The 27,240-nt window shown below is 42.4% G+C and overlaps 1 protein-coding gene across 14 annotated transcripts in view; it reads right to left on the bottom strand.

Moving 5' to 3' along the window:
- The window catches only part of RUNX1T1 (RUNX1 partner transcriptional co-repressor 1), a 144,315-nt gene that overhangs the window by 3,635 nt on the left and 113,440 nt on the right, over positions 1–27,240 (bottom strand). For 9 of the 14 annotated variants that reach the window (XM_038388544.2, XM_043507619.1, XM_038388543.2 and 6 more), the window contains 3 exons: positions 27,139–27,207; positions 19,741–19,931; positions 1–441 (listed from right to left, as the gene is read on the bottom strand). The exon at positions 1–441 is cut by the window's left edge and continues 3,635 nt beyond it. In XM_038388544.2, coding sequence (XP_038244472.1) covers positions 166–441; positions 19,741–19,931; positions 27,139–27,207 — 536 coding nt within the window. In that variant the 3' untranslated portion in view covers positions 1–165. Of the gene's footprint in view, positions 442–5,086; positions 8,955–19,195; positions 19,415–19,740; positions 19,932–27,138; positions 27,208–27,240 lie in introns of those variants that run through there. The other 5 variants (XM_043507624.1, XM_043507621.1, XM_043507622.1 and 2 more) reach the window with 4 other exon arrangements.

The raw sequence follows: 27,240 nt of genomic DNA, 5'->3' as shown, positions 1-27,240 counted from the left end.
CGTTACTGGCCTTCTGTATTTTACTACTACCTCAAGATACAGTAAGTTCTTTCTTACTGATGTACTGAAATATGATAGTTCAGTTAAAATCTTTGAGCATCTGAGGATGAGGAATTGGTTTTGTTTTCTGTTTTGTTTTTGTTTCAAACAATTTTGAGTTCAGTTTTAACGAGGAGTCGTTTCTATGGTGGATGGAGTCCCAGGGGTGCTTGACCTAGGAGTGGCTGCTGGTGGTGTGTCAATGGGGCTTCCTGCCCCACTGTTGGGTGTCACGGAGGAGCTGACTGCTGGTGTCTCTCCTTGCTGCTGGGCTTGGAGGGTCTGCCCACAGATGTGGTGATGCTTCTCCCAGTCCTTGTGCTGGCAAAATGAGCCACAGTATCGCGCCGTGTTGCAACCGCTGCAGGTTTCACTAGCTTTACGGCCACAGTTCCAGCAGCTCTAGAAGAGGAAGAAAGGGACAACAGAATGTTAATAATTTTGTCCTGAATATTGTAACAAACACATTAAACACAATTCATATAATTAATAGAAACTGCTAGTTAAACATTGGCCTAATTAAGGACTACTAGCCTAGGGGTTAATACATAAATACTTCAGATACCTTAGGGTAGATTCAGCCCTGGGGTAACTCCACTGACGTTAGCAGAATTATTCCAGGGATTTTGGCCTTGAGAAATTAGGGCAGACACTAAAAAGGGAATCACTGGTCCAGATGTAAGCTTGTGGCACACAAGGTTCAGGTTTACTTTTATGTTCATTTAGTCTAACAAATCACTTGAGATTTTCAGCTCTCATCACTATGCTGATTAGCTGTAAGTGCCCTAAAATTTCACAATGATTTCTCTACCGGATTTATTTTTTTAAAAAAATTCCCCAAAAGAGGGGAAATCAAGTTATTAAAAATGTGAGGGAAGAATATACATCACAGGTAAAATCCCAATCCTGCAAAGACTTAGGCTATGTATATGTAAGTGTACAGCACACAACTACCAGCAGTGGGTAGGTTATGTGTAGCTTCATACCACAGTGAGAAGCTGGCTGCATCCACACTGCTATGTGTAGCAATATGCAGCCATGAAAGGCTCTGCTCAGGGGGAGGCAGTGAGAAGCTGCCAGAGCCTTTCTCCGCTGCCTCCCGCCATGCCAGAGCCTTTCCCCACTGCCAGAGTCTTTCCCTGTGGAGGGGAAAGACCCCAGCAGCAGGGAGGCAATGGAACAATACACTGCTAAAAACAGCAGTGTCAGCAAGAGAGGCATTGCTTGGAGAAGTAGAGCCCTGTACATACGCCCAGGGTTCTGGTGTCTTTCTCTGCTACTTGTCTAAGCTGTGCCTCACCATCTATGCTGCTATGTATACTCATGCTTGGGGTGTGTGCAGTGTATGTAAATCTACGTGCCGCTGTAAGGTATGTGCAGTGTAGACGCACATGCTTAACTTTGAGCAAGTGAGTAGTCCCCCTGGACTCAAATTGGCCCACTCACTGCCCCAAGTTAAGGGCATGCCTAAATCTTTGCACAGAGCCTAAGAGGCTGTCACACAGTAGCCTGCAACAGGCCAAAGGACAAAAACCTTACTCAGTTCCCTCAATTGAGCCAATGAAATTTTTGCCTGGGAAGGACTTCACAATTTGCCCCATGATACAGAACATCACAGTAGCCTGATAGCCACAGAGATTGCTAGCCTCTTATTGTACATCAAGAAAGCAAGACTATACATTTTACAAATTTCCTCACTTTTCAAATGTCATTGAAAAATATATCTTTATCAGGAATAAAACCGGACAGAACCACATCCATGAACTCCCCGCTCCGAGTCCTACCCAAAGCGTAGCAACCACAGAATATGCTGTTCACTTCCCTATAGTCCCTTGCAATGCCAGCTGGATGCTGGAGCACATCCAACCTACAAGTGATATTCCTAAACTACATAAAAAATCCCAATTACAGAACAGAACAAAGACTTAAATCCAAAACAATATTTTAAGGAAATTAAACATTTAATTGGAGTCAAGTGGCTTCTTTAGAAAATATCCTGGTGTTAGTTCTATCCTTTTTTTGGCGCAGGAATATTCTGGCAGATGCAAGAAGAGTAACTGTCTAATACTCACTGGCTCCTTCAGATTGAAATCAGATGTACATGGCATTCTCAATTCAAACTGATTAAACACACAGACTAAACGAGGTAATTACAAATACATGTGCTGGGGACTCTCTTTTAATTTGTAAAATTGTTCACATCTTTTAAAACACTTTTTTAAAAAGGTGGAATTACAAACTAACAGAAACAGATGTTTTTGGTAGTTAAACTGTTGGAAATTCAGACTCCATGTCTGACATCACCTGGTTTTGATTCAGTGTTCATGATCTCAGGTTAATTCTCCTTAGACTCAGTCCAGTTCTGGAGCAGTATGACCACATTACCGCCATTCAGACTGGATAACTTCACTATATTTTCAAATGCATTTTAACTTTCTTTTTTTAAACAAGCACACTTTTTTGTCACCACAATGAAAAGCAACTCCAATACAAACGATTTTTGTAATTATGTGCACAGGAATAAGCTGCGTACAATTCTATCTGGAATGTGCTTGCACAGAGTTACTGCTGAACTGCCAATAACCAGCCTTGTTTGGTTATACTGATTTTTAGAATTGCAGAATTGAGTATTCTTGTTCATTCGCTATCCAAAAAAGGGTCCTGATCATACATGGGAAGACCTTTTAGCCCACATGCAGTACCATTGAAATCAGCTCTCTACAGGTGCACAACTCCCTTTGTGCAGGTTTGATTGCAGTACTGGGTAGATTCATTGTAAAATGTTTTGATGCTGGAAAATATAGCCTCTATCTAGTCAAGTTTCTATTCAACAAATAAAAGCCAAGTTTCAAAAAATCCTCTTTTTTGTTTTGAACTTGATGTGCTAGATTCTACCTGAGTAGAAATGCTTGTCCAGTGCTCAATTTGTGCCAGGGCTTGCCAGGACTCACCTCTAGACTTGGCAGTTCATAGCCCTGGCACCTCTGGGCTTGCTGCATCAGTTATGAACATAAAAAAATTGCTTGAGTCCCATCACCTCTTTCATTACAAATTAACCACTGTGCTTGTCTCTTATAAGTCTGCATAGTAGGACGTTACAAACTCTCAAGCTGGAGCCACGTCACAATGCAACCAGCTGTCCCAAAATGCATTTTTGTGAGAGAAAACAAAGTCACTTACATCTTACGAGTATTTTGTTGAACTGGCTATTTTATTAATTAAATCATCTCAAGTCTCTACAATGCTTTGAACATGTAAAATGCTATATGGGTGCTAGATTTTATTAAAATTCTTAGGTTTCAGAGTAGCAGCCGTGTTAGTCTGTATTCGCAAAAAGAAAAGGAGTACTTGTGGCACCTTAGAGACTAACAAATTTATTAGAGCATAAGCTTTCGTGAGCTACAGCTCACTTCATCGAATGCACTTCATCATGCATTCATCCAAATGCATCCGATGAAGTGAGCTGTAGCTCACGAAAGCTTATGCTCTAATAAATTTGTTAGTCTCTAAGGTGCCACAAGTACTCCTTTTCTTTTTTTAAAATTCTTAGTCGCTCACAGCTCTAAATCAATGCTTTATAAGCTATTACCTAATGTGTCCCTACATTGTGTGGTACGTGCTTTTGTCCACTGCATTTATCAGTTATAATTCAACAGGACTTTACAGCTTTAGTCTAATTGTGAGAATAAATGCAATAAAATTCATTTTAAAATTCTTGCACCTGTTTATGTACCAAGTTATTATATTTAAAGTACTAAAGAACAGTCCTTCTGTGTAAATTGGCAACAAGTGTGCATTCATGAGGATACTTACTTGAATTGCCATATTAGCTGTATTTTGTAGCATACAATCCACTGGTCCCACAAGGACTTCTTTTACAGAATAGTACAGATCTCACCATTGTTATCTGGGAATACACATCTAGGAACCAGTACTATGTCATGCTACAATCCATATGGTAATATAATGTGTCTACATGAAATTGAGCAAAGTTTCTATATTTAAATAAAGCAAACAACGCAGCTATGGATATTTAATGTGATTTCATCTTTTATACAACCCCTTAAATACTGGCCTAATGTACTGCAACACTAGTTCTTGTTTTGTACTGAGTTCCAGATGTATCCTAATACTGTAAGGACAGGAACATAGAGACCTTAGACTCCTTGTGCACTAATTAGGCTATACACAGGCCAGATTTTCAGCCTATGTAACTCAATTTAGCTTCATTGACTCCAAGGATGTATTGACTTAATGGAGTTTGGCTGAATGAGGATCTGGCCTTGAATCTAACCCACAGGTCCCATTTTCATCTTCCAGAATCACATTCACTACATCAGGGCCGTCCCTAGACATTTTGGTGCCCTACGCAGCCTCCCTGCAAAGGGGAGGGCTGCCCCAGGCCTCAGAGAGGGGGCAGGAGCAGGCTGGGGCGTCGTGAAACCGCCCCCAAGCATGACAGCTTGTGATTGCAGGGTGGGCCTAACCCCGCACTCATGGGGCAGCGGGAAGTGGAGTGACCCAGCCCCAGCCCACTCTGCTCTGCTCCCCTGGCTCCCAGCCTTGGGACTTGGGAGGCAGGGGGAAACTGCCCCCAGCACTCACTGGTGGTATGGCTGGGAGCCGGTGGAGCGGAGTGGACTGGACTGGGGCTGGGTCGCTCCACTTCCCACTGCCCGGTAAATGCAGAGTGCATCCAATCCCTGCTGCAGTCCCCTGGGATGTAGCTCAGGGGAAGGGGTGTAGTGCGGGCAGGGCTGGGGTGGAGCAGGGGAGGGGGCTTTGGGAAAGGGGTGGAGTGGGGTGGGACTGGGGAAGAGCAGGGGTGGGAAGAGGCAGGACGGGGCAGAGGCTTTGGGGAAGAGGGGGAGCAGGGGCGGGGGCAGCATTCTGAGCCGGCCAGAGGATCAGGCTGGCCGCTGGAGCAGCACACAGCTGTGTAGGTGCCCCAAATTTCCTGGTGCCCTATGCAGCCGCATAGTTTGCATATGGGTAAGGACAGCCCTGCACTACATCTCCCTCAACTCACAAAGTGAAACCAATTGTCATTCAGAAAGTCTTGGACCAAAGCTTATCCTCTTCCTGGTTCTGATATACTTTATTTTCAAGATTTCTCAGCTTCAAACAGTTTTCATAAAAAGAAGGTATGAGCAATATTATAGGTTGTGACTGCAGCTCATGTGGACATCCATAAGCTACCTTTAATATAATTAGCTTGAGTATTGGAGCAGTGAAGCTTCTGCAGAAGCTCACCTGAAACCCTGGGCAATTACTCACATGGCTAGTTCACACTGAAGTAGCTTCAGTGCTACTGGTACCTGAGCTAGCTATATTGAAGCTAGCTTGGGTATGTCTTCACAAGTTGTATTACACCCAGTGTATCCATGGTTGCACTGGCATTCATTGTCTTCAGGGGCTTGGTGCATCATCTCTTATTTCTGTAGTGCATAGCTCTAGTAGCGCTTACATAGACAGAACCCTTTCTGATTGAAGTTTGGATGACAGCAATCGTTCTGGTGAGCAAAAGAACTAGTTTGACGTTGCAATGACTCAAAACATTCAACTGCCTATTGAAGATATCAAGCAGGAAAATGAGTCATTACTTACTTTATAGTCTCAGTTGTCCATCCTGTGCAATTCTAGTTTTCCATGAAGTTCAGTGAGCTATTCCAATGCAGGAATGTCTCAACTTTCTCTCCCACAAACGGTTGCAGAACCCATCAGACTTCCTACTTTTGCTATTCCATTAGCCCATGTCTTACAGACAAACAATTCCTCCATCACTGTTTAAAATTTGTGAGGATTCCTACTCTCCAAAATCCTTGGCAGAGCATTACTTCAATAGGTACATGCAACTAATAACTCTGAATTTTTTTTGTCCTCATCAACAAATGCTGCTCCATGATCTCCATCTTGGAGATCTCTAGCACTGAAGCTGAATGTTTGCTAACACATTGCGTTTGGCAAGCCATTTTGCCCTACACTCTTGCCATCATTAGCCATCTTTTAGAAATATTTTCTGTTATTATAGTATTTGCTTTGCTCTTTTTCTTCCTGTTCAGACTCAGAAGGGAGCTAGCTCAAAAAAAAAAGTATCTTAAGATGTTAAAAGGCGATCTACTTTGAAATGTCTAAATATGGTGCCATATTCTTCAGAGTCACCTTTAACAAAGTTTCTGACGTTCTCCACTTTCCTACAAAAGACAAGTAATCCTGTAGTGTTAATCCTAGTTATGTTAAGAACCCATATTTCCTGGTGTTTCCTGGAGGGAATAAGAATATTGCACCTATTGGACAGTACTGGGAACCCTAACTGCTTGCACTCAAAGTTAATCAATAAAGAGAAAAAAAGAATATGCGTGGGTTACTGATTGCACAGTGGTGGTAAAAAAGGTCACAAGCCAGTCCAGCCAAGAAATAAAGGGTGTGTACAAATACACTGACGTGTATTTATTCAGCACCTATCGTCATGGGGGATGCTTTTCAAACGTGCCAGCGTGACTACGCAATACAAGCCCCACTGATTTTTAATGGGACCTAGGTACTTTTGAAAATTCCACCCAAGTCCCATTGAAAGTCTATGTGATTTGTGCTCCTAACTCACATAGCCACAATAGGTAGGGATTTTAAAAGTGCCAAAATACACCATAAGGTGACCAGATGTCCCGATTTTATAGGGACAGTCCTATAAAATCTTTCTGGGTCTTTTTCTTATATAGGCTCCTATTTCCACACACCCCCTGTCCTGATTTTTCACATTTTGCTGTCTGGTCACCCTAATACACCACCACATGCAATGTTGTCTCCAAGCTTCAGAAGTCTGGGATTAAGTAACAGGTGATAGCTAAATACTCAGGGTTTACCCAAACCATCAATGTTTTATTGTTTAGAAATCCAAGCTGTGACCACCACAAAAAAAATATGTTAGCATGTGAATGTGTGCAACAGGCATAGAAATCAGGCTTGTGTACATTACCTTTTATGGTTCAAACATGAGTGTGAATTGTCAAGTTAGATGACACAATTCTGAGCACAACTGACCGGTCAGCATAGACCAGGCCCCTTTGTGTTCACAAGCATGTCATAGAATCATAGAATATCAGGCTTGGAAGGGACCTCAGGATGTCATGTAGTCCAACCCCCTGCTCAAAGCAGGACCAATCCCCAATTTCTGCCCCAGATCCCTAAATGGCCCCCTCAAAGATTGAATTCACAACCCTGGGTTTAGCAGGCCAATGCTCAAACCACTGAGCTATCCTCTCCCCTTATAAGTGTAATATTCAGACACACCATATAACTCGATAATGTAAACAAGCCTTAACCCTACACAATCCTTAAAAGCAGTGTTGGATCGTTACACATTTGTTTTATCTAAGCAGCTGTCTGAACAAAAAAAGCATCTGCTTCAACTGGAGTGAACTATCATATCCATGTTTTTTCCCCTTAAGAGTGGTGAAGAACACCATGAGTGTTAGATTTTTCTGTGGCATTTTATATTGGAGCAGAGACAGATGTTTTAATTTTTTCAATAATCTGGCCAGTAAGTTTACTATGTCTCTTTGCTAAAGCTGTTCACCCTTACTATTAAAACTGATTTGCACAACAGTATGTTACAGCCAAAGCAAGCACAGCAGCCATTAAGGAGTAGCTGCTCACATATGTTTTGGTTCTTAGCCAAATCAGCTACTGATGAACGGATCATCCTTTGCCTAGTTTCCTTTTCTGTAATTGTAAGGAAGTAGTAAAGAAATAATTTGTGGTTCTGAAATAGTCATGCTGACAGGTAGGCCTGCTTCTGTCTTTTTGCTTTTAAACATACTATCCCTAAGAGGCTGTGGTTTACTTCTAGCCCAGGATCTGTACAATTCCATGGAAGTCTCCCCATAAAAAAAAACAGATGAGTGCAAGCCAATCTCAAGGTTTATGGAGATCTTCCATTTTAAATATAATATAGGCACTGAAGTAATGGCATTACTCAGTAAATAAGAACAATTCAAACAAAAGCAAAATGTGCCATCTGACAGGGAATCTGGTCAGTGGAGAAATAAAAAGGAAATACTACAATGCTGTGTGTCTCTTATTTCTCAAAATATTGTGGGCCACTTCTTAAAACTGAGATCCTCTCCTACATCACACTCCCTCCTCAAACCCTAGTCAGCACTTTCCACAGTGTTTGGTTTCACATGACTAGTTCATTCATACTGGACCAGCATTAATGAGAGTACATGACAATAAGCTCACTTTAATGAGATGGGTGGTCCTGACTGGTAACTTCCTCCACATCAAATCTTTGCTGCTTATTACTTCTTCCTCATTGATGGAACTTAACTTTTACTACTGAATCTCCTCTCACTGCCTGCAACTCCCATTGCTTTACTCTCCTCAGCTCATTGTTCAACTTGATTCTATTCTCTTGCAAAACAGTAGTTTTTCTTGTTTGATTGGTCAAAAAAGCCTCTGGAAACCCTAACAAAGTCCTGGGATGATTATGACATGCAGTAAAGCCTCAGAGATACTGAACACCAGAGTTACGGACTGACCAGTCAACAAATGTGAAACTGGAAGTAACCAATCAGGCAGCAGCAGAGAGAAAACAACAACAACAACAACAAAAACCCCAAATACTGTACTGTACTGTGCCATGATCTTAAAGGTAGGCACATCTGGGTTGACTGTCCCCCTCCCCACATCTTCACTCCCTCCTCCACGTGTGGGGCAGCCACTTACATCTAGGAGTGAAGACGCTGGGGCTGCCAGCCCAAGGCAGCTGGCAGAGCAGGAGCAGCACTGGGGTCTGTTTTCCCCACGCACTCTGGGCCGGAAGGGGGACAAGGTTGCACTCCGACCCAGGGAAAGAAGCTGTCTGCAAGGAAGCTGCCCACACTGAGGAGTTTCAGAGTAGCAGCCGTGTTAGTCTGTATTTGCAAAAAGAAAAGGAGTACTTGTGGTACCTTAGAGACTAACAAATTTATTTGAGCATAAGCTTTCGTGAGCTACAGCTCACTTTATCGGATGCATTCAGTGGAAAATACAGTGGGGAGATTTATATACATAGAGAACATGAAACAATGGGTGTTACCATACATACTGTAACAAGAGTGATCATTTAAGGTGAGCTTTACCAGCAGGAGAGTGGGGGGTGGGGGGAGGAACCTTTTGTAGTGATAATCAAGGTGGGCTATTTCCAGCAGTTGACATGAACGTTTGAGTAACAGTTGGGGGTGTGGGGGGAATAAACATGGGGAAATAGTTTTACTTTGTGTAATGACCCATCCATTCCCAGTCTCTATTCAAGCCTAAGTTAATTGTATCCAGTTTGCAAATTAATTCCAATTCAGCAGTCTCTCGTTGGAGTCTGTTTTTGAAGTTTTGTTGTTGAAGAATTGCCACTTTTAGGTTTGTAATTGAGTGATCAAAGAGATTGAAGTGTTCTCCAACTGGTTTTTGAATGTTATAATTCTTGACATCTGATTTGTGTCCATTTATTGTTTTATATAGAGACTGTCCAGTTTGACCAATGTACATAGCAGAGGGGCATTGCTGGCACATATCACATTGGTAGATGTGCAGGTGAACGAGCCTCTGATAGTGTGGCTGATGTGATTAGGTCCTATGATGGTGTCCCCTGAATAGCTATGCGGACAGAGTTGGCAACGGGCTTTGTTGCAAGGATAGGTTCCTGGGTTAGTGGTTCTGTTGTGTGGTGTGTGGTTGCTGGTGAGTATTTGCTTCAGGTTGGGGGGCTGTCTGTAAGCAAGGACTGGCCTGTCTCCCAAGATCTGTGAGAGTGACGGGTCTCCTTCAGGATAGGTTGTAGATCCTTGATGATGCGTTGGAGAGGTTTCAGTTGGGGGCTGAAGGTGATGGCTAGTGGTGTTCTGTTATTTTCTTTGTTGGGCCTGTCCTGTAGTAGGTGACTTCTGTGTACTCTCCTGGCTCTGTCAATCTGTTTCTTCACTTTAGCAGGTGGGTATTGTAGTTGTAAGAATGCTTGATAGAGATCTTGTAGGTGTTTGTCTCTGTCTGAGGGGTTGGAGCAAATGCCGTTGTATCGTAGAGCTTGGCTGTAGACAATGGATCGTGTGGTGTGGTCTGGATGAAAGCTGGAGGCATGTTCGTAGGAATAGCGGTCAATAGGTTTCCGGTATAGGGTGGTGTTTATGTGACCATTGTTTATTAGCACCATAGTGTCCAGGAAATGGATCTCTTGTGTGGACTGGTCCAGGTTGATGGTGGGATGGAAATTGTTGAAATCATGGTGGAATTCCTCAACGACTTCTTTTCCATGGGTCCAGATGATGAAGATGTCATCAATGTAGCACATGTAGAATAGAGGCATTAGGGGACAAGAGCTGAGGAAGCGTTGTTCTAAGTCAGCCATAAAAATGTTGGCATACTGTGGGGCCTTCATAGAATCATAGAATCATAGAATATCAGGGTTGGAAGGGACCCCAGAAGGTCATCTAGTCCAACCCCCTGCTCAAAGCAGGACCAAGTCCCAGTTAAATCATCCCAGCCAGGGCTTTGTCAAGCCTGACCTTAAAAACCTCTAAGGAAGGAGATTCTACCACCTCCCTAGGTAACGCATTCCAGTGTTTCACCACCCTCCTAGTGAAAAAGTTTTTCCTAATATCCAATCTAAACCTCCCCCATTGCAACTTGAGACCATTACTCCTCGTTCTGTCATCTGCTACCATTGAGAACAGTCTAGAGCCATCCTCTTTGAAACCCCTTTCAGGTAGTTGAAAGCAGCTATCAAATCCCCCCTCATTCTTCTCTTCTGCAGACTAAACAATCCCAGCTCCCTCAGCCTCTCCTCATAAGTCATGTGCTCTAGACCCCTAATCATTTTCGTTGCCCTTCGTTGTACTCTTTCCAATTTATCCACATCCTTCCTGTAGTGTGGGGCCCAAAACTGGACACAGTACTCCAGATGAGGCCTCACCAGTGTCGAATAGAGGGGAACGATCACGTCCCTCGATCTGCTCGCTATGCCCCTACTTATACATCCCAAAATGCCATTGGCCTTCTTGGCAACAAGGGCACACTGCTGACTCATATCCAGCTTCTCGTCCACTGTCACCCCTAGGTCCTTTTCCGCAGAACTGCTGCCGAGCCATTCGGTCCCTAGTCTGTAGCGGTGCATTGGATTCTTCCATCCTAAGTGCAGGACCCTGCACTTATCCTTATTGAACCTCATTAGATTTCTTTTGGCCCAATCCTCCAATTTGTCTAGGTCCTTCTGTATCCTATCCCTCCCCTCCAGCGTATCTACCACTCCTCCCAGTTTAGTATCATCCGCAAATTTGCTGAGAGTGCAATCCACACCATCCTCCAGATCATTTATGAAGATATTGAACAAAACGGGCCCCAGGACCGACCCCTGGGGCACTCCACTTGACACCGGCTGCCAACTAGACATGGAGCCATTGATCACTACCCGTTGAGCCCGACAATCTAGCCAGCTTTCTACCCACCTTATAGTGCATTCATCCGGCCCATACTTCCTTAACTTGCTGACAAGAATGCTGTGGGAGACCGTGTCAAAAGCTTTGCTAAAGTCAAGAAACAATACATCCACTGCTTTCCCTTCATCCACAGAACCAGTAATCTCATCATAAAAGGCGATTAGATTAGTCAGGCATGACCTTCCCTTGGTGAATCCATGCTGACTGTTCCTGATCACTTTCCTCTCCTCTAAGTGCTTCAGGATTGATTCTTTGAGGACCTGCTCCATGATTTTTCCAGGGACTGAGGTGAGGCTGACCGGCCTGTAGTTCCCAGGATCCTCCTTCTTCCCTTTTTTAAAGATGGGCACTACATTAGCCTTTTTCCAGTCATCCGGGACTTCCCCCGTTCGCCACGAGTTTTCAAAGATAATGGCCAAGGGCTCTGCAATCACAGCCGCCAATTCCTTCAGCACTCTCGGATGCAATTCGTCCGGCCCCATGGACTTGTGCACGTCCAGCTTTTCTAAATAGTCCCTAACCACCTCTATCTCTACAGAGGGCTGGCCATCTCTTCCCCATTTTGTGTTGCCCAGCACAGCAGTCTGGGAGCTGACCTTGTTAGTGAAAACAGAGGCAAAAAAAGCATTGAGTACATTAGCTTTTTCCACATCCTCTGTCACTAGCTTGCCTCCCTCATTCAGTAAGGGGCCCACACTTTCCTTGGCTTTCTTCTTGTTGCCAACATACCTGAAGAAACCCTTCTTGTTACTCTTGACATCTCTTGCTAGCTGCAGCTCCAGGTGCGATTTGGCCCTCCTGATATCTTTCCTACATGCCCGAGCAATATTTTTATACTCTTCCCTGGTCATATGTCCAACCTTCCACTTCTTGTAAGCTTCTTTTTTATGTTTAAGATCCGCTAGGATTTCACCATTAAGCCAAGCTGGTCGCCTGCCATATTTACTATTCTTTCGACTCATCGGGATGGTTTGTCCCTGTAACCTCAACAGGGATTCCTTGAAATACAGCCAGCTCTCCTGGACTCCCTTCCCTTTCATGTTAGTCCCCCAGGGGATCCTGGCCATCTGTTCCCTGAGGGAGTCAAAGTCTGCTTTCCTGAAGTCCAGGGTCCGTATCCTGCTGCTTACCTTTCTTCCCTGCGTCAGGATCCTGAACTCAACCAACTCATGGTCACTGCCTCCCAGATTCCCATCCACTTTTGCTTCCCCCACTAATTCTACCCGGTTTGTGAGCAGCAGGTCAAGAAAAGCGCTCCCCCTAGTTGGCTCCCCTAGCACTTGCACCAGGAAATTGTCCCCTACGCTTTCCAAAAACTTCCTGGATTGTCTATGCACCGCTGTATTGCTCTCCCAGCAGATATCAGGAAAATTAAAGTCACCCATGAGAATCAGGGCATGCGATCTAGTAGCTTCCGTGAGTTGCCGAAAGAAAGCCTCATCCACCTCATCCCCCTGGTCCGGTGGTCTATAGCAGACTCCCACCATGACATCACTCTTGTTGCACACACTTCTAAACTTAATCCAGAGACACTCAGGTTTTTCCACAGTTTCATACCGGAGCTCTGAGCAGTCATACTGCTCCCTTACATACAGTGCTACTCCCCCACCTTTTCTGCCCTGCCTGTCCTTCCTGAACAGTTTATAACCATCCATGACTGTACTCCAGTCATGTGAGTTATCCCACCAAGTCTCTGTTATTCCAATCACGTCATAATTCCTTGACATCACCAGGACCTCCAGTTCTCCCTGCTTGTTTCCAAGGCTTTGTGCATTTGTATATAAGCACTTGAGATAACCTGTTGATCGCCCCTCATTCCCAGTATGAGGCAGGAGCCCTCCCCTCTCAGACATTCCTGCCTGTGCTTCCTCCCGGTATCCCGCTTTCCCACTTACCTCAGGGCTTTGGTCTCCTTCCCCCGGTGAACCTAGTTTAAAGCCCTCCTCACTAGGTTAGCCAGCCTGCTGGCAAAGATGTTCTTCCCTCTCTTCGTAAGATGGAGCCCGTCTCTGCCCAGCACTCCTCCTTCATGGAACACCATCCCATGGTCAAAGAATCCAAAGCCTTCTCTCCGACACCACCTGCGTAGCCATTCGTTGACCTCCACGATTCGACGGTCCCTACCCAGGCCTTTTCCTTCCACGGGGAGGATGGACGAGAACACCACTTGCGCCTCCAACTCCTTTATCCTTCTTCCCAGAGCCACGTAGTCCGCAGTGATCCGCTCAAGGTCATTCTTGGCAGTGTCATTGGTGCCCACGTGGAGAAGCAGGAAGGGGTAGCGATCCGAGGGCTTGATGAGTCTCGGCAGTCTCTCCGTCACATCACGAATCTTAGCCCCTGGCAAGCAGCAGACTTCTCGGTTTTCCCGGTCAGGGCGGCAGATAGATGACTCAGTCCCCCGGAGGAGAGAGTCCCCAACCACCACCACCCGCCTTCTCCTCTTGGGAGTGGTGGTCGTGGAACCCCCAACCTCAGGACATCGCATCTCATGCCTCCCAACCAGCGGGGTCTCCTTCTGCTTTCTCCTTACGGGTACCCATCGCAGTGCCGCTGAGTTGAAGGTATACATTGTCCCCAAATGTGAAATATTTATGTGTGAGGACAAAGTCACAAAGTTCAGCCACCAGGTTTGCCGTGACATTATTGGGGATACTGTTCCTGACGGCTTGTAGTCCATCTTTGTGTGGAATGTTGGTGTAGAGGGCTTCTACATCCATAGTGGCCAGGATGGTGTTTTTAGGAAGATCACTGATGGATTGTAGTTTCCTCAGGAAGTCAGTGATGTCTCGAAGATAGCTGGGAGTAGCTGGGAATAGCTGGTAGCATCAGCTGCTGGAACTGGAGCCTGAACTGCACTTTGTTCAGAGTTAATGAACATTTCAGAGTTACGGACAACCTCCATTCCCAAGGTGTCTGTAACTCTGAGGTTTTGCTGTATATAGAAAAAGCTATGCCGGGGTAGTTTGCTCCAAGACTTAATACAAATGTTAAAGGTTGTAAAATCAAACACAAACGTTAGAAAATGCCAGTAAGAGACAGGGGTCATGAGATCAAATAGTATATGATCATGTAATGAAAGACTATCATATTGTATATACTCTCGGGAACCACAGGTTGTATGAGCAACCTTAAACTGGCATATCCTAACTTTTGGGATTTTTACTTAACAGCCTGAATGTTCTTAGCAAACTGAAAAAACAAATTCCATCGTGTGAAATCATATTGACTCCATTCCCCCGACAACTGGGTCATCAGCAGCATTGGAAACCAGGCAATTGTATCTACAGTGTTGACCTGGCATAATTTAGTAGCAGGAGTAGGACGTTATCCTCTGTGTGGAGGCACCAGAGAGGGATGTGAACTAGACCTTGTTCAGTGACTTGCACAACTATGTGTTTGACAGCGGAGGAATGTAGGGAATCAGGAACTTTAGGCCATATACTCTTTTCCTGGCTCAGGAAGGCATGTGCGCAAGTGATTACAGAGAGCACAGTTAGGTGCATACATTTTATCATTAAGCATTCATAATGCAGTAGCACCACGTGGCCTCAACTATTGTGCCAGACAATATATAAATGCATTGTAAGTAACAAGCCCTTTCTGAAGAAAAGGTGGCTGAGTAGATAAAACATGTGGCTTCCAGCTAAGAAATCTGAGGTCAAATCCTAACCCCACTCCAGTGGTGTACAGGGACCAAAGGAGTGGAGCTGCCATTGGGAGAATTTTTCCTAGTCACGGGTAGAGTACAGCTGATTAATGTGGCCCTACACTGATCTCACCCGCAGTCTTATAAATAGGGTCATGCCAGGGGCAGAATGGGGAGTGGTCAGAGATGTCTGCATTCCAGACTGGTGAAGCCAATGAGCAGTTGAGTAAGGCTACTGTAAACTGGACTAATGGAGACTGAGGGCTTCATCACCCTTTGAGCAGCCTATAACCAAGATGGTGCAAAGATGGGTTAAAGTCACTTTTGTCCACTCCATTCTGGGCTGCTCCTTTTGAGTGGCACCTCTGGGCACAGAACAGAAATTGGCCCCGAGTCTGATTCCCAGCTCTACCAGAAGTGACCTTTTGTAACTCTCAGTTACCCCATCTATACAATGCTGGGAAATTATAGCTGCCAGTGTCTTGAACTAGGGGCCTTGCTAGGCCTTGCTCAATTAAAAATAGAGCCCCGCAAATCTGTGGATATCCGCATCCACGGATGCAGATATCCAAGATATCCATTTTTGCGGCTTGCAGCTTGGATGCAGATACAAATTTTGTATCCAAGCAGGACTCTGCAGCACACACTCACCCGAATGGAGCGGCTGTCCCCCAGCCCTCAGGCTCCAGCTCGTCTCTCTGAATCAAACCGCAGCAGCAATATCCTGCTGGGTATTCTGGGAGTTATAGTCCCCAGTTTGCTCGGACAGAGGAGGAAAACTACAACTCCCAGAAGGGAGTGCGACAGTGTGCTCCTGCCCAGTGAACAAAGCGCCAATTTAAAGAGATGCGGTTGTAATTTAAACTAGCGGGTGGCAACGGCAGACATGGCGAGGAGAATAGTTGCATGTATTAACGCTGCTGCACCTGCATAGGGGTATCAAAGCCCCCGACTGGGAGGGCGGCACTGCACATGAGGGCCCAGGATTTTAGCCTCCCTTCCTGGAGTGGGGAAGGAGGTATGGCGGGGATAGAGTGGGTGGGTGGTAGGGCAGGAGGTCTCTGGGGAGAAGTGGAGGGCAGTTGAGGGTTGGGGGCTTGGCACAGCTTTGTACCACTGGTGCATGATGACCTGTGGAGCTGTTAGTAGAGACCTGCAAATCCACGGATATCTGCTTTATATCCATGAATATCCACTTTCAAGGATTGTGAATATCCACGGATAATTTTTGTGGATTGTGAATCAGATGCAAATTTTGTATCCATGTAGGGCTCTAATTGTAAGGGCTGTGAAGTACACAGAATTAACACCAAGAAAAGGAGTACTTGTGGCACCTTAGAGACTAACAAATTTATTAGAGCATAAGCTTTCGTGAGCTACAGCTCACTTCATCGGATGCATCGAAAGCTTATGCTCTAATAAATTTGTTAGTCTCTAAGGTGCCACAAGTACTCCTTTTCTTTTTGCGAATACAGACTAACACGGCTACTACTCTGAAACCTACAATTAACACCAGTTACCACCAGTTAGTGGAAAGAATTGCGATTAGAATTTAGTCTCCTCATGGTGTTCACCTTGCCTTCCCGTATGTCTAAAGGGTGGGAGCAATAACAACCTGCTGTCTAGAGATCTGTGCCTAGGAGCATGCTCAGTGCAGTTGGCATACAAGGAGTTGTGTCTGGCTGAAGCATGTACAGTACACATGTAATTTTAGAGATTTTAGCAACATGTCTCTAACAAGTTCTACTGAACATGTAAAGATATAATCCTCAGTACATTTCTATCTGGTCTGGACAAACAGGATGGAATCTCACAGAGAGATCAAAAGATTCCTCTCTGACCCCATAGCAAATTTCAAGTTTTTTCTTTGAACCCTAAAGGGCCTAAATCTTTTCCAAAAAGGAAAAAAGTTGTAAACATGTTTGAACAAGGGCAAAACTACCTATTTTCCACTAATCTCATTCTTGGAAATGGCTGAACCATTTTTACATCACCTTAAAAAAAACCATTCCAACAAGAGTAAATTTGACTCCAAATGGCTACAATTTGCTAAAATTACAAACAACTGAAAACAGAGGCTTATAATAGACAGTGCTAGACTATGTAAACTATAAGATAGGTATGGTTCCCGTACCATTGCAGTAGGGTTAAGATTTGGCCTCAGATCTCTAATCTGGCAGACACAAATTTCGTCCTCTTAGTCATCCTGTCTCCAAAAAGGGACCGTTACTTAGAATGCATTGCCTGAGTGAAGACTGCAGGACCAGGCCACTAGATTTGTTTTTCAAATAGATTTTTAAAATCTGGTCTGATCTTGCCAGGATGCTTGCCAGTTGACTGGAAATGGGATGAATTTAGAGGCCTGCAAATAATCTTTATTCACAGGCTCTGGGATAGAATGGACATACTTTTTATCCACATCCCTTTGGAACCGAGCTAAAGGAAAACTTTTTAAATTTATACTTCTAGGAAATTAACATCCCAGTAAACAATAGCTCTGGAAATGAAACTATAGTGTTAGATAGAGATGGCTGATCCTATGTTGCCACTGTCAGAAGTGCTACCATTCAGGAATGCAGGAGAACTTGCACAAAAATGCCCAGTGTGAATTCCTTTGGATGCACACTTCTTTGAACGAGAATGGTCTGTGTGTATTGGCAGACAACAGGTGTTACATTGGTCACTAAACAGATTAACTTTACAATTTCCTCTTAGGCATTTACCTTTGAAATTTCAGCTTTCATAATAGGAATCATTTGTGTTTACACATGAAAATGATAGCAGTTTAATGATCATAGCTATCAGACAATATGTCAGACAAATACCCTTTATGTGAATATACGAGGGGGAAAATGCCCTTGAATATCTTAGCTACAAAATGCCAATAATTTGAATTTATGTCTCATTTAATTCTGCAATGGAATAGTTAGTATTTAAAAAGTGCCTACACTTCCCTTAGTCTCTCTTTTCCTGAGAAACTTTCAGATGCTGAAAATTAATTCCTTTTGTCTTCTTGTTATTCATCTGTTACATATTATGGAAAAACTCTGGGCATCCAATGCTCCCACAATGGTCTTTCATCTCCAGAGAAGTCTGGTATGAATTAAATTCTTATGCTCCCTCAAATTATGGCTATGTATTGCAGCATGCCACTGATTTATCAGCTTGTGATTTTTGCCAGTTCTTTCAGCATGGTGCAACTACCTAATCTGAATCTCTTCAACTTAAATCATTCTTCTAGATTACTAGCAAATGCAGTAATTAAAATGCTTTTACAATAATGTACATAAATAAACATTTATATATAATGCGATACAATACACCTAATAGTTTGCCAATTCCCTGTGATATAGAACTTGCATAAAAACATGCTTTTTACAGTTTTTTAACTTCTCCCAATCAGAGCAATAGTTTATGAGAGCAAAGTTCTCTGGTTACCATATTTTATTTTGAAATGGCTGTTAAAGTGGCTTTCACAAATTTAGCAACAGTTTATAAGGGCATTTTTAATCATGAGTTTCCTTTCCACACGATGTTAATGTTTCTTTCTTCTCTAAATGACATAGGATTTCATTGTATCCAAAACACTTCAGCACTGGCAATAAGTCTATTGTTCTTTCACTCCTGACTTCCTGCTATATATGTTGCCATATGTCCCATACCACAAAAATTCAAAGCTTCCACTATCATGTTCAAGTCTGAATTGAGGTTTACCATGCTCATTCCTATTTTACTCTGTCGCTCTTTCATTCTATTTTTCTCTTGCCAGATGCTGTTTGTCCCGCCCTTCAGCTCACACATAATCTCTGTAGCTGAAATAATAAATTCTAATCAAGGAAACATTCTTGTAACTCTGCATACACATTTTTTTCTTCCAGAAATCTAGTTCTGTGCTGATCATGCCTACACAAACTCCCTCCCTTTGCAAAAAAAAAAAAAAAAAAAAAGCCTAAATAAATGTCACATATTTTGGGGACATTAGAATTTCATTATTTATCATTGTTCACTGAATGTTATTTCAACCACCAATTTTAAATAGATTGTGTTATTTTAAAGTATTTTAATTTTACCCTTAAAGTAAATGGAAAATATACAGACTATATTCCCATCACTGCATTGTTCTTATAGCCTCATTCTCCTGCCCCCAATCAATTTAAAGCCATTTCAGACTTCTGAAGCAATTGCTGGCCACTGTCAGAATACAGGATACTGGGCTAGATGGACCTCGGTTCTGATCCAGTATGGTTGTTCTTATGTTCTTAGACAAAGATAAACAAAGAAACAAAAAATGAAAAAAAATTGAATATTAATTCTTTATTGCAAGAAGCTGGGTGGATTCAAATTCTGACAATAAGGCTCTGCTTTGGTATATTTTGGAGTAAACTTTGAGATGACTCCCCTCCTACCAGGGCCAGCTCTAGGTTTTTTGCTGCCCCAAGCAAAAAATTTGCTGCCCCAAGCTCAGAGCGCGCAAAAAAAAAAAAAAAGCTAGCTAGAATGCCACCCCTGGAATTGTGCCGCCCCAAGCACGTGCTTGCTTTGCTGGTGCCTAGAACCGGTCCTGCCTCCTACTGAACTCCTTACCTCACTTGAATCTTCCTGTTGATTGATAACAGCTAATGCATCCTCTGCAGCCTGTCGCTTGGCTTCTGCAACAGTGCGCTCCATTTTAGCTCTCTCTGTAGTGATCATGTCGTGGGCTTTCCGTTCTGCCTCTGACACTGCCTTTTGCAACTCTGTCATCGCCTGACGTTTTACTTCATTGACTGCTTCCTCTACAAACAAGGCAAGAAGTCTTCATCAGCACAATAGGTTTGGTACAGGACTGTTTGATTAGAGGGAACAATGCACAAAGGAAGCATATATCCTGCTAATAGCATGCCTCATCACTTCCTGAAGTAGGATAAGGATGAAACTGAGTCCCTATGACCACTGAGCTATTCCCTCCTTCTGCTTTCCTATCATCTGAAGAATACATGAAGTGCTCAGATAATAAATGGTGGGCTGTATAAAAGTATAGCTGTTTCTGATCTCCAATTTATCCTTTTGTATCTTTCTGAATATTTTGCTTGAAAAATGTGTTCTGCAGAGAACTAGATTTATGAAAGAATTCTATGAAAGTAACTAATTGAGAAATGACACTGTGAACATTTTAAACTCTAGGCACTATGATAATGCAAATAATAAATTAATAATAATAAGTAACTTTCTGGTTTTAAGCTTCTGTAAACCAGGGCCGGACACTGGTATACACACCCTTAAAGGCATTGATGGGTTCTCTGGTATATAAAAACCCATTCTAGAGTACAATGAAAAGGTGCTCAGAGTTCATACACCTCTTAAAACAAAGTCATTGATAAACAGAGAATCTAACTTTAGTGCTTCTAAAGTCATTTCCTGAATATGTAGTTTTCTAATGCAAAAGCTAAGTTTCAGTGTTTCCTGTTTTGTGTCTAAACGCATTACTTTTTTGTTTTAGTTCTTACCAATTGATCTTTGTTCCAAACCAACATTTATATTTTGAAGAATCAGGCCCTGATTCAGCAAGTCACTTCAGGACATTTAAGTTAACCAGAAGTAGGCACATACTTAAACATGTGCATAACTGATTTGTTAAAATCAGAGCCTTAGTGTTGTCTTAGGCAGATATAAATCATTGCAATTAAATTATCCAGTATGAATTAGTGTAATACATTCTACTAGGCTACCCTGGAAAACATGAGTTGTCATGAATTGGTTAGTTTTTGATGCAAGAAGAATGCAAAGATTTTACTAATGTACAAGCTTTCAACTGACAACTAAAACAAGTAATTTCTTTTTTAAAAAATTAACTGCTCTAATTAACAAGGAAACCATCCTCCCCCTGAATTAGTTTATCTAATTTTCATCTTTATTCAAAGCAAAATGACAATGATTAATTGAAAATTTAATAAGCAGTAATTATTAACTTGGCAAACCTAGTACCAATTAACACTCTATTAAAACTAATTATGACATGTTTCACTCAAGTGTTTGCACTTAATTGTTTCACCCACTTAAAAAGCACCTTAATTAAATGTTCTGTCTGATTAAAAACATAGCTTCCTAATAAAAATGTCTGACTATAGATTAAAAATGTAAGAGTTATAAATATGCTATGGTTACTTTGGGTTTTGTTCAGTATTTCACATACGTGTGTGTATATACAAGTGTGGTAAATCCACAACTTTCCCAACTTAGAGCTCTACATTTGCAGTTAGTAATCCCAACACTTGATGTCATTTGCTTTGTTATAGTAGCATCATTTAAAGAAGCAAATTTTAAAAATTATTGTATTATCATGAATAATCCTAATTTTAAAGTACTAATGCATAATCCAAATGACACATATTGACTTTATTTGAACCTGTTCAAAATGATAACTATTTCTGTTACACTAGTGCCTATTGAACTAGGCTATGTACATACATGTAAGAATAAACAGTCTCTGCTCCGAAGAGATATGTTTAAATTGAAGTTTTGGAGATGAAAGAAATAAAATTAGAGATAAAACTTATGCCTTTATTTTTATAAGACTGAAAATATGCCTTTATATTACCATACCATAAATGTTGTTTGTAGGGAGGGCATAGGGAAAGGGGAAAATCATACCCTTCAACTATACAGCCAGGACCTAATTTACTTTGAATATTCAAGGTGAATTAAAATTCTATCTAAGTGGCAATACAGGACAATAATTTTTGCTTACGATCAAAGCTGCAGCTTGACTAATTGTATATGCAAATAAGGCAATTTATATTTAAATTATGCATTCCTATTCTAGTCCCACAGGCACACACAGATCAGCAAAGGGAATTGGTAGGACATTTGCAAGGTGCTTGAATATTTATTACCAACTGCAAACATTCTCTGATTGCTTGAAAAGAAATACACAGCAGCAAACATACAGATGCAGTTTTATTACCATTTTTATAAAATTGAGGCAACTTAAATACAGACCTTTTGCATTTTATGAACCACAGTTATTAACAAAGCTGATTTTTTGTGAGAAAAATCTGTAGTCTTTATGGCATTTGCTATGAATGAAAATATTTTTAAATGTGTATGAGGCACTTTCACTGCACTATTTAATCACATCAAATCTTAATCTAAATTGAGAAGTTTGCAGTGGTTAGAAATCCCAGTTTAAACTGTTTTACAAGATTTAACAGAGATTTCCTAGTTCAATGCTTTATACACATTTATTCCGATAAACTGTTTTTATTTTGATTGCTGTACATAAGGTGGGAGGAAATAGGTTCAGTTACTATAGTTTATAATCTAATTCTGTATCGTAAAAACTTACTCAAAGGCTCAAATGGTGTTGTCAAAGTGTTTTAAAATGTTCTAGAGACCACAAGCTGGGGCAGAATGAAAATGTCTCTGGGTTTGGATGAACTACAAATGGTGTTTTGGGTTTTCAGTTATATTTGATTATATAAATGGAGAGCTGATATATCAGGTGTGAAATCTGATTGTATTAATATAACCACAAACAAAGCCAAAAAGAGAGAAAAGCTTATTTAGTTTTTTCAATCACAAAGATATAACAAAAAGAAAAGGAGTACTTGTGGCACCTTTTCTTTTTGCGAATACAGACTAACACGGCTGCTACTCTGAAAGATATAACAGTGTTTCAGTGCTGTACAAATACATGATTCTATCTCTAAAGAAACTATTCTTCCAAATAAACACTTATTAGCTGCACATTCTATTATTATAGATAACCCATAATAGTTGGAAGTGTTTTATTACTCCTGACGGAATTCTGCGTGAAAAAATTAAAAATTATGAACACAATATTTTAAAATTCTGCAAAATTCTGCAAATTTTATTTGTCAATAAATAAATGTGGGTCCAGCACAGTAGTGGGGAGCACAGGCCACTGACTACATTGAAGTGGGACATCACCCTGAAGCCCCCACCTTCCCTGGTATAGGGACTCGGCAATGAGGCTGCACCTGAGCCTGACACAGTGAAAGTCCTGGGACTGCCCCAGAAGCATCCTGGTGCCCTGCCTCTCTGCACCAGGTGCACCAGGTGTGTGTGGATAGGCTCAGCCCAGCAGGATACAAGTGTGGAGGGACTTAGTGTGAGAGGATCCACGTGTGGGGTGAGAGGTTTCTGTGTGGGGCAATCTGGGCATGGGAAACTCAATGAGAGATCTGGATGCACAGGGGTTCATTGGGGAGTTCCAGGTGCAGGGGCAATGGGACTGTGCAGGGGATCCAGGTGAAGGTGGTTGGGGCTCAGCGGGGGGTCTGGTTGTGGGGGGGCTCAGTAGGGAGGGGAAGATGCTGTGGGGAGTGGGGCTTGATGGGTTGAGGGTCCAGGTGCAGCTGGTTGGAGATTGGTGGTGTGGGGGTCATCAGAGGGATCCAGGTGTAGGGTTCTCAGGGTGAGGGTTTGAAGGGCCTGCTTAAAGGGGGAGCCACAGCTGCTGCCAAGGAGACGCTGCATGCCAGGCTCCCGCTTCTCCTCCCCCCCCCCCGATTCTCCTATCTTTCTCCATTCCCCTCTCCTCACTCCCACATTTCCCTCCCCTACCCTATTCCATACACCCTTCCTTCCCCACTGCCTCTTTCCCCACCTCCCTTCCCTCATTCCCCCCTCCCTTACTCAGCCCCACCACGGACACTCACTGTTGCACAGAAAACAGGAAAGCTCCCAGCACATGGAAGCATTGACTGACTGGCACTAGGACCCAGGAGGCAGCGTTCTGCTGCAGAGTCAGCAGAGCAGAGAGGAAGTGGACAGTGAGGCACTGCAGATCTGATGGTCACAGTTCAAAATAAAACACATGTTACCTGGACAATAGCCTAAGGGCAGTTATGGACACTATAAGAAGAGATTTTACTTTTCTAGACAGATAATACTTGTCTTCCCGCAGAAAAAGAATAATAGGGGCACCACTTCCCTTCCAAAGGCGGAAAGGGTGATTACTTTCAAATATCAGAAAGCATAAAAATGTGACTAGGGACGCACATAAGTCTAAGAAATATATGTATAAGACCTCTTAATTTCCTCACAACTGCTAATCATTTGGGTGCCTGTTTAATGTTTATTTATGGGTTCAGTTACAACATTCACTCATGCTGAGTTGCTCTTACTCGTGTGAGCAGCCCCAGAGAGAGAGGCATTTAATAGGACTGCTTGCATGAGTACTCTCTACTTGACACAAACAGAGTCTTTTGGGCCTGACCTTACATACTGAAATCAATGGCATTCTTTCAACGGACTTTTATGGGGGCTGAATTGGGTTGTTATGGCTCGAGAGCCTACAAGATGCTGAGCATGCTAATCTTGCTCCAACAATCATGTAAGCATGTGCTTAACTTTAAGCATGTAGCTCAAGGGTGGCCAACCTGTGGCTCAGGAACCACAAGGCGGCTCTTCAGAAGTTAATATGTGGCTCCTTGTATAGGCACTGACTCCGGGGCAGGAGCTACAAGCGCCACTTTCCAATGTGCCAGGTGGTGCTCACTGCTCAACCCCTGGCTCTGCCAGAGGCCCTGCCCCCACTCCACCCCTTCCTTCCCCCTCCCCTGAGCCTGCAGTGCCCTCGCTCCTCCTCCCTCCCTCCCAGAGCCTCCTGCTCGCCACAAAATAGCTGATTGGGAGGCACTGATCGGCAGGGCTGCTGGTGGGCAGGAGGCACTGGGAGTGGAGTGGGGGAGCTGATGGGGGGCTGCTGATGTATTACTGTGACCAACTGGCAATGTACATTGGTAAATTCTCGCTCCTTCTCAGGCTCAGGTTGGCCACCCCTGAAGTAGCTAGTTCTAGTGAAGTCCACAAGCTAAGCACATGTTTTGCTGGATTTGCTGGAATAAAGCCCTGGACTTTAAATTTGTAGAAGTTGCCCACTAATTTTAATGAATACAATGATCAGATAAAATGGACTGGGAAAAGATTCTTTAAAGGACCAGAAATAGGAGAAGTTGAGGACTCCTATGACTGGCAGGAAATCAGTCACCTCTCCTTTAACCCTCTTAACCCTCATTTGACGAGGTGGTTGGGACAAGATCACAACAGCAGGTTGCCTGGGAAGCAGGACGGGCAAGGGAAAGGATTGGCAGCAGCCCCCCAGGTATATGTAAATGATTATGGAATTATCTGCACTGTACAATTTTACCTGCTGGGTACTCTCAGACATTTAGGAATAAAATTGAAGACTAATTAAACCACATCCAGGGTCTCCGGTCCTTCTTCTTGCAGAGCTGGACAGTGGTTATAGACATCTTTTTTATGATTCTCTCAATCAAAAACTATGTTCAGTTAACATTAAGGATCCAATTTAAATCCATATAAGCATGAAAACAGAGCTGGGACTAGAACCAAGTCTAAATCAAAATCCCGGATCCAAAACAACCCAACAGGACAAATGTTCATAATGTGTAAACTGACATAGCTCCTTTCGCACCAGTTGATGATCTGGACCCAGAGCTTGAGAATGTTTGAAATTTGATTACAAAGACAAATTTTGCAGCTCTAGGCCATCTCTAGTAAAGAGTGAAACACCATTCTTCTTTTACTTTCCTGTGTCTAGGAATTGCAAATAATTTGATATGTCAAGTTTCAAGAATTTGCCAAGCAACAAAACCCAGAGATCCTATGAAGAATAAAGTTTCAATTTCAGAAATTCCTCCATATAAGATTGCTGTAAATGATGGGGTTTTTTGGACTCCATCATATTTGATGATTGTTTCTTATTTTTAAATTAAGATACTACCATAAATAAAGGAAAAATGAAACAAACATGCCACTGACATACCACAGCATCACATTTCAGGGCTAAGTTTCCTTTGTATATCGGACAAAATTGTAGATTGAATGAATTGTGTTAGTTATAGCATAAACTGTGACAGCTAAATAAAATATGCCTTGAATATATATCAACAAATGTGTATTCCAAAAGATGAATCTACAGTACATTAAATGACATGACTATGTCTATTGCATCAATATGCCTTCATAACATTGTGTATTTTTGTTCTGTAATAAACAAATAAAAACTCTAATAAAAAGCAGTTAGAGGACAAAGCAGAAAATCCTGAAACTGTTGTATCTGCCATTTAATCATTAAAATTATGAGTCGCCTTATCAAAGGCAGTAGCAATGGGACATAAATGTGCCTCTTCACCCTAGCATTTGCACAATCAAGCAGACATTTGCACATGCAAAAATCAGGCCTGAGTACACAAACTGATAGCTGAGCTCACGCCCTGAGGATGAAAGCCTAGCTTCTTTGAAGTCAATGGCAACATTTCTGTTGACTTCAATGAAGTCAAGATTTCATCCCACAACAGCAATATCATCCCTTCCAGTGAACCCATGCTCATGCCAAGCTTCATGGAGTTCAAGGAGTTCTGTACAATTCTGCCAATGCAGAACAGATCACAACATCAGGGACTTAGTATGTGCATATGCTGGTACAAGTATGAGCGCAGTTGTGCAGATGCAACATTGTATCCATCTTTGAAATTACTGTGTTTAATAGCGGAAATCTCACTGTTGATTAATAGCCACAAAATATTACACATTTTTTCACATTACAATCCCAACTCTGTATTTTTCCATTTTTTGAAAAAAGTACATATTTATGTTTTCTTTTCCCTTGGAGGTTAATGGTGTGGAAATCTTCAAACTTAAAAAATTGTCAAACTTTATTTTTTTTAAATTGCTCACAGACGGAAACTTTTGTATATCAAGTTTCAGCTTGAAGCCATTATAACCCCTGAAAATTGGGTTATTTAATGGAAATATTGACAGCCCCTAAACTGTAGTGGCAGATGCTTTTATAATAAAGATTATTTCATGTTCTGATCAGTTCCAGTTTATGATTATTAAATAAAATTTATTTTTGTTACTAGTAAGCCCTTTCTTTTCATTCCTCACATCAGTGCATTAACAACTGCACAGAGCTGCCAGAACACTAAGCTCATGTTTTTAAACAATTCTTACCAGCTTTCTTCCAGATCTCCTCTGGCACATATCCAGAAGCAGGCCTATGAAGGAATTCCCGATGTGATTCTACAAGAAGGAGCAGGATAGGGTGGGGAAAAA

The sequence above is a fragment of the Dermochelys coriacea genome, chromosome 2 (genome assembly GCF_009764565.3).
Source record: "Dermochelys coriacea isolate rDerCor1 chromosome 2, rDerCor1.pri.v4, whole genome shotgun sequence".
Taxonomy (NCBI): Eukaryota; Metazoa; Chordata; order Testudines; family Dermochelyidae; genus Dermochelys; species Dermochelys coriacea.
The sequence above is the reverse complement of the archived record's forward strand: the minus strand, read 5'-3'. Positions and strand labels throughout refer to the sequence as shown.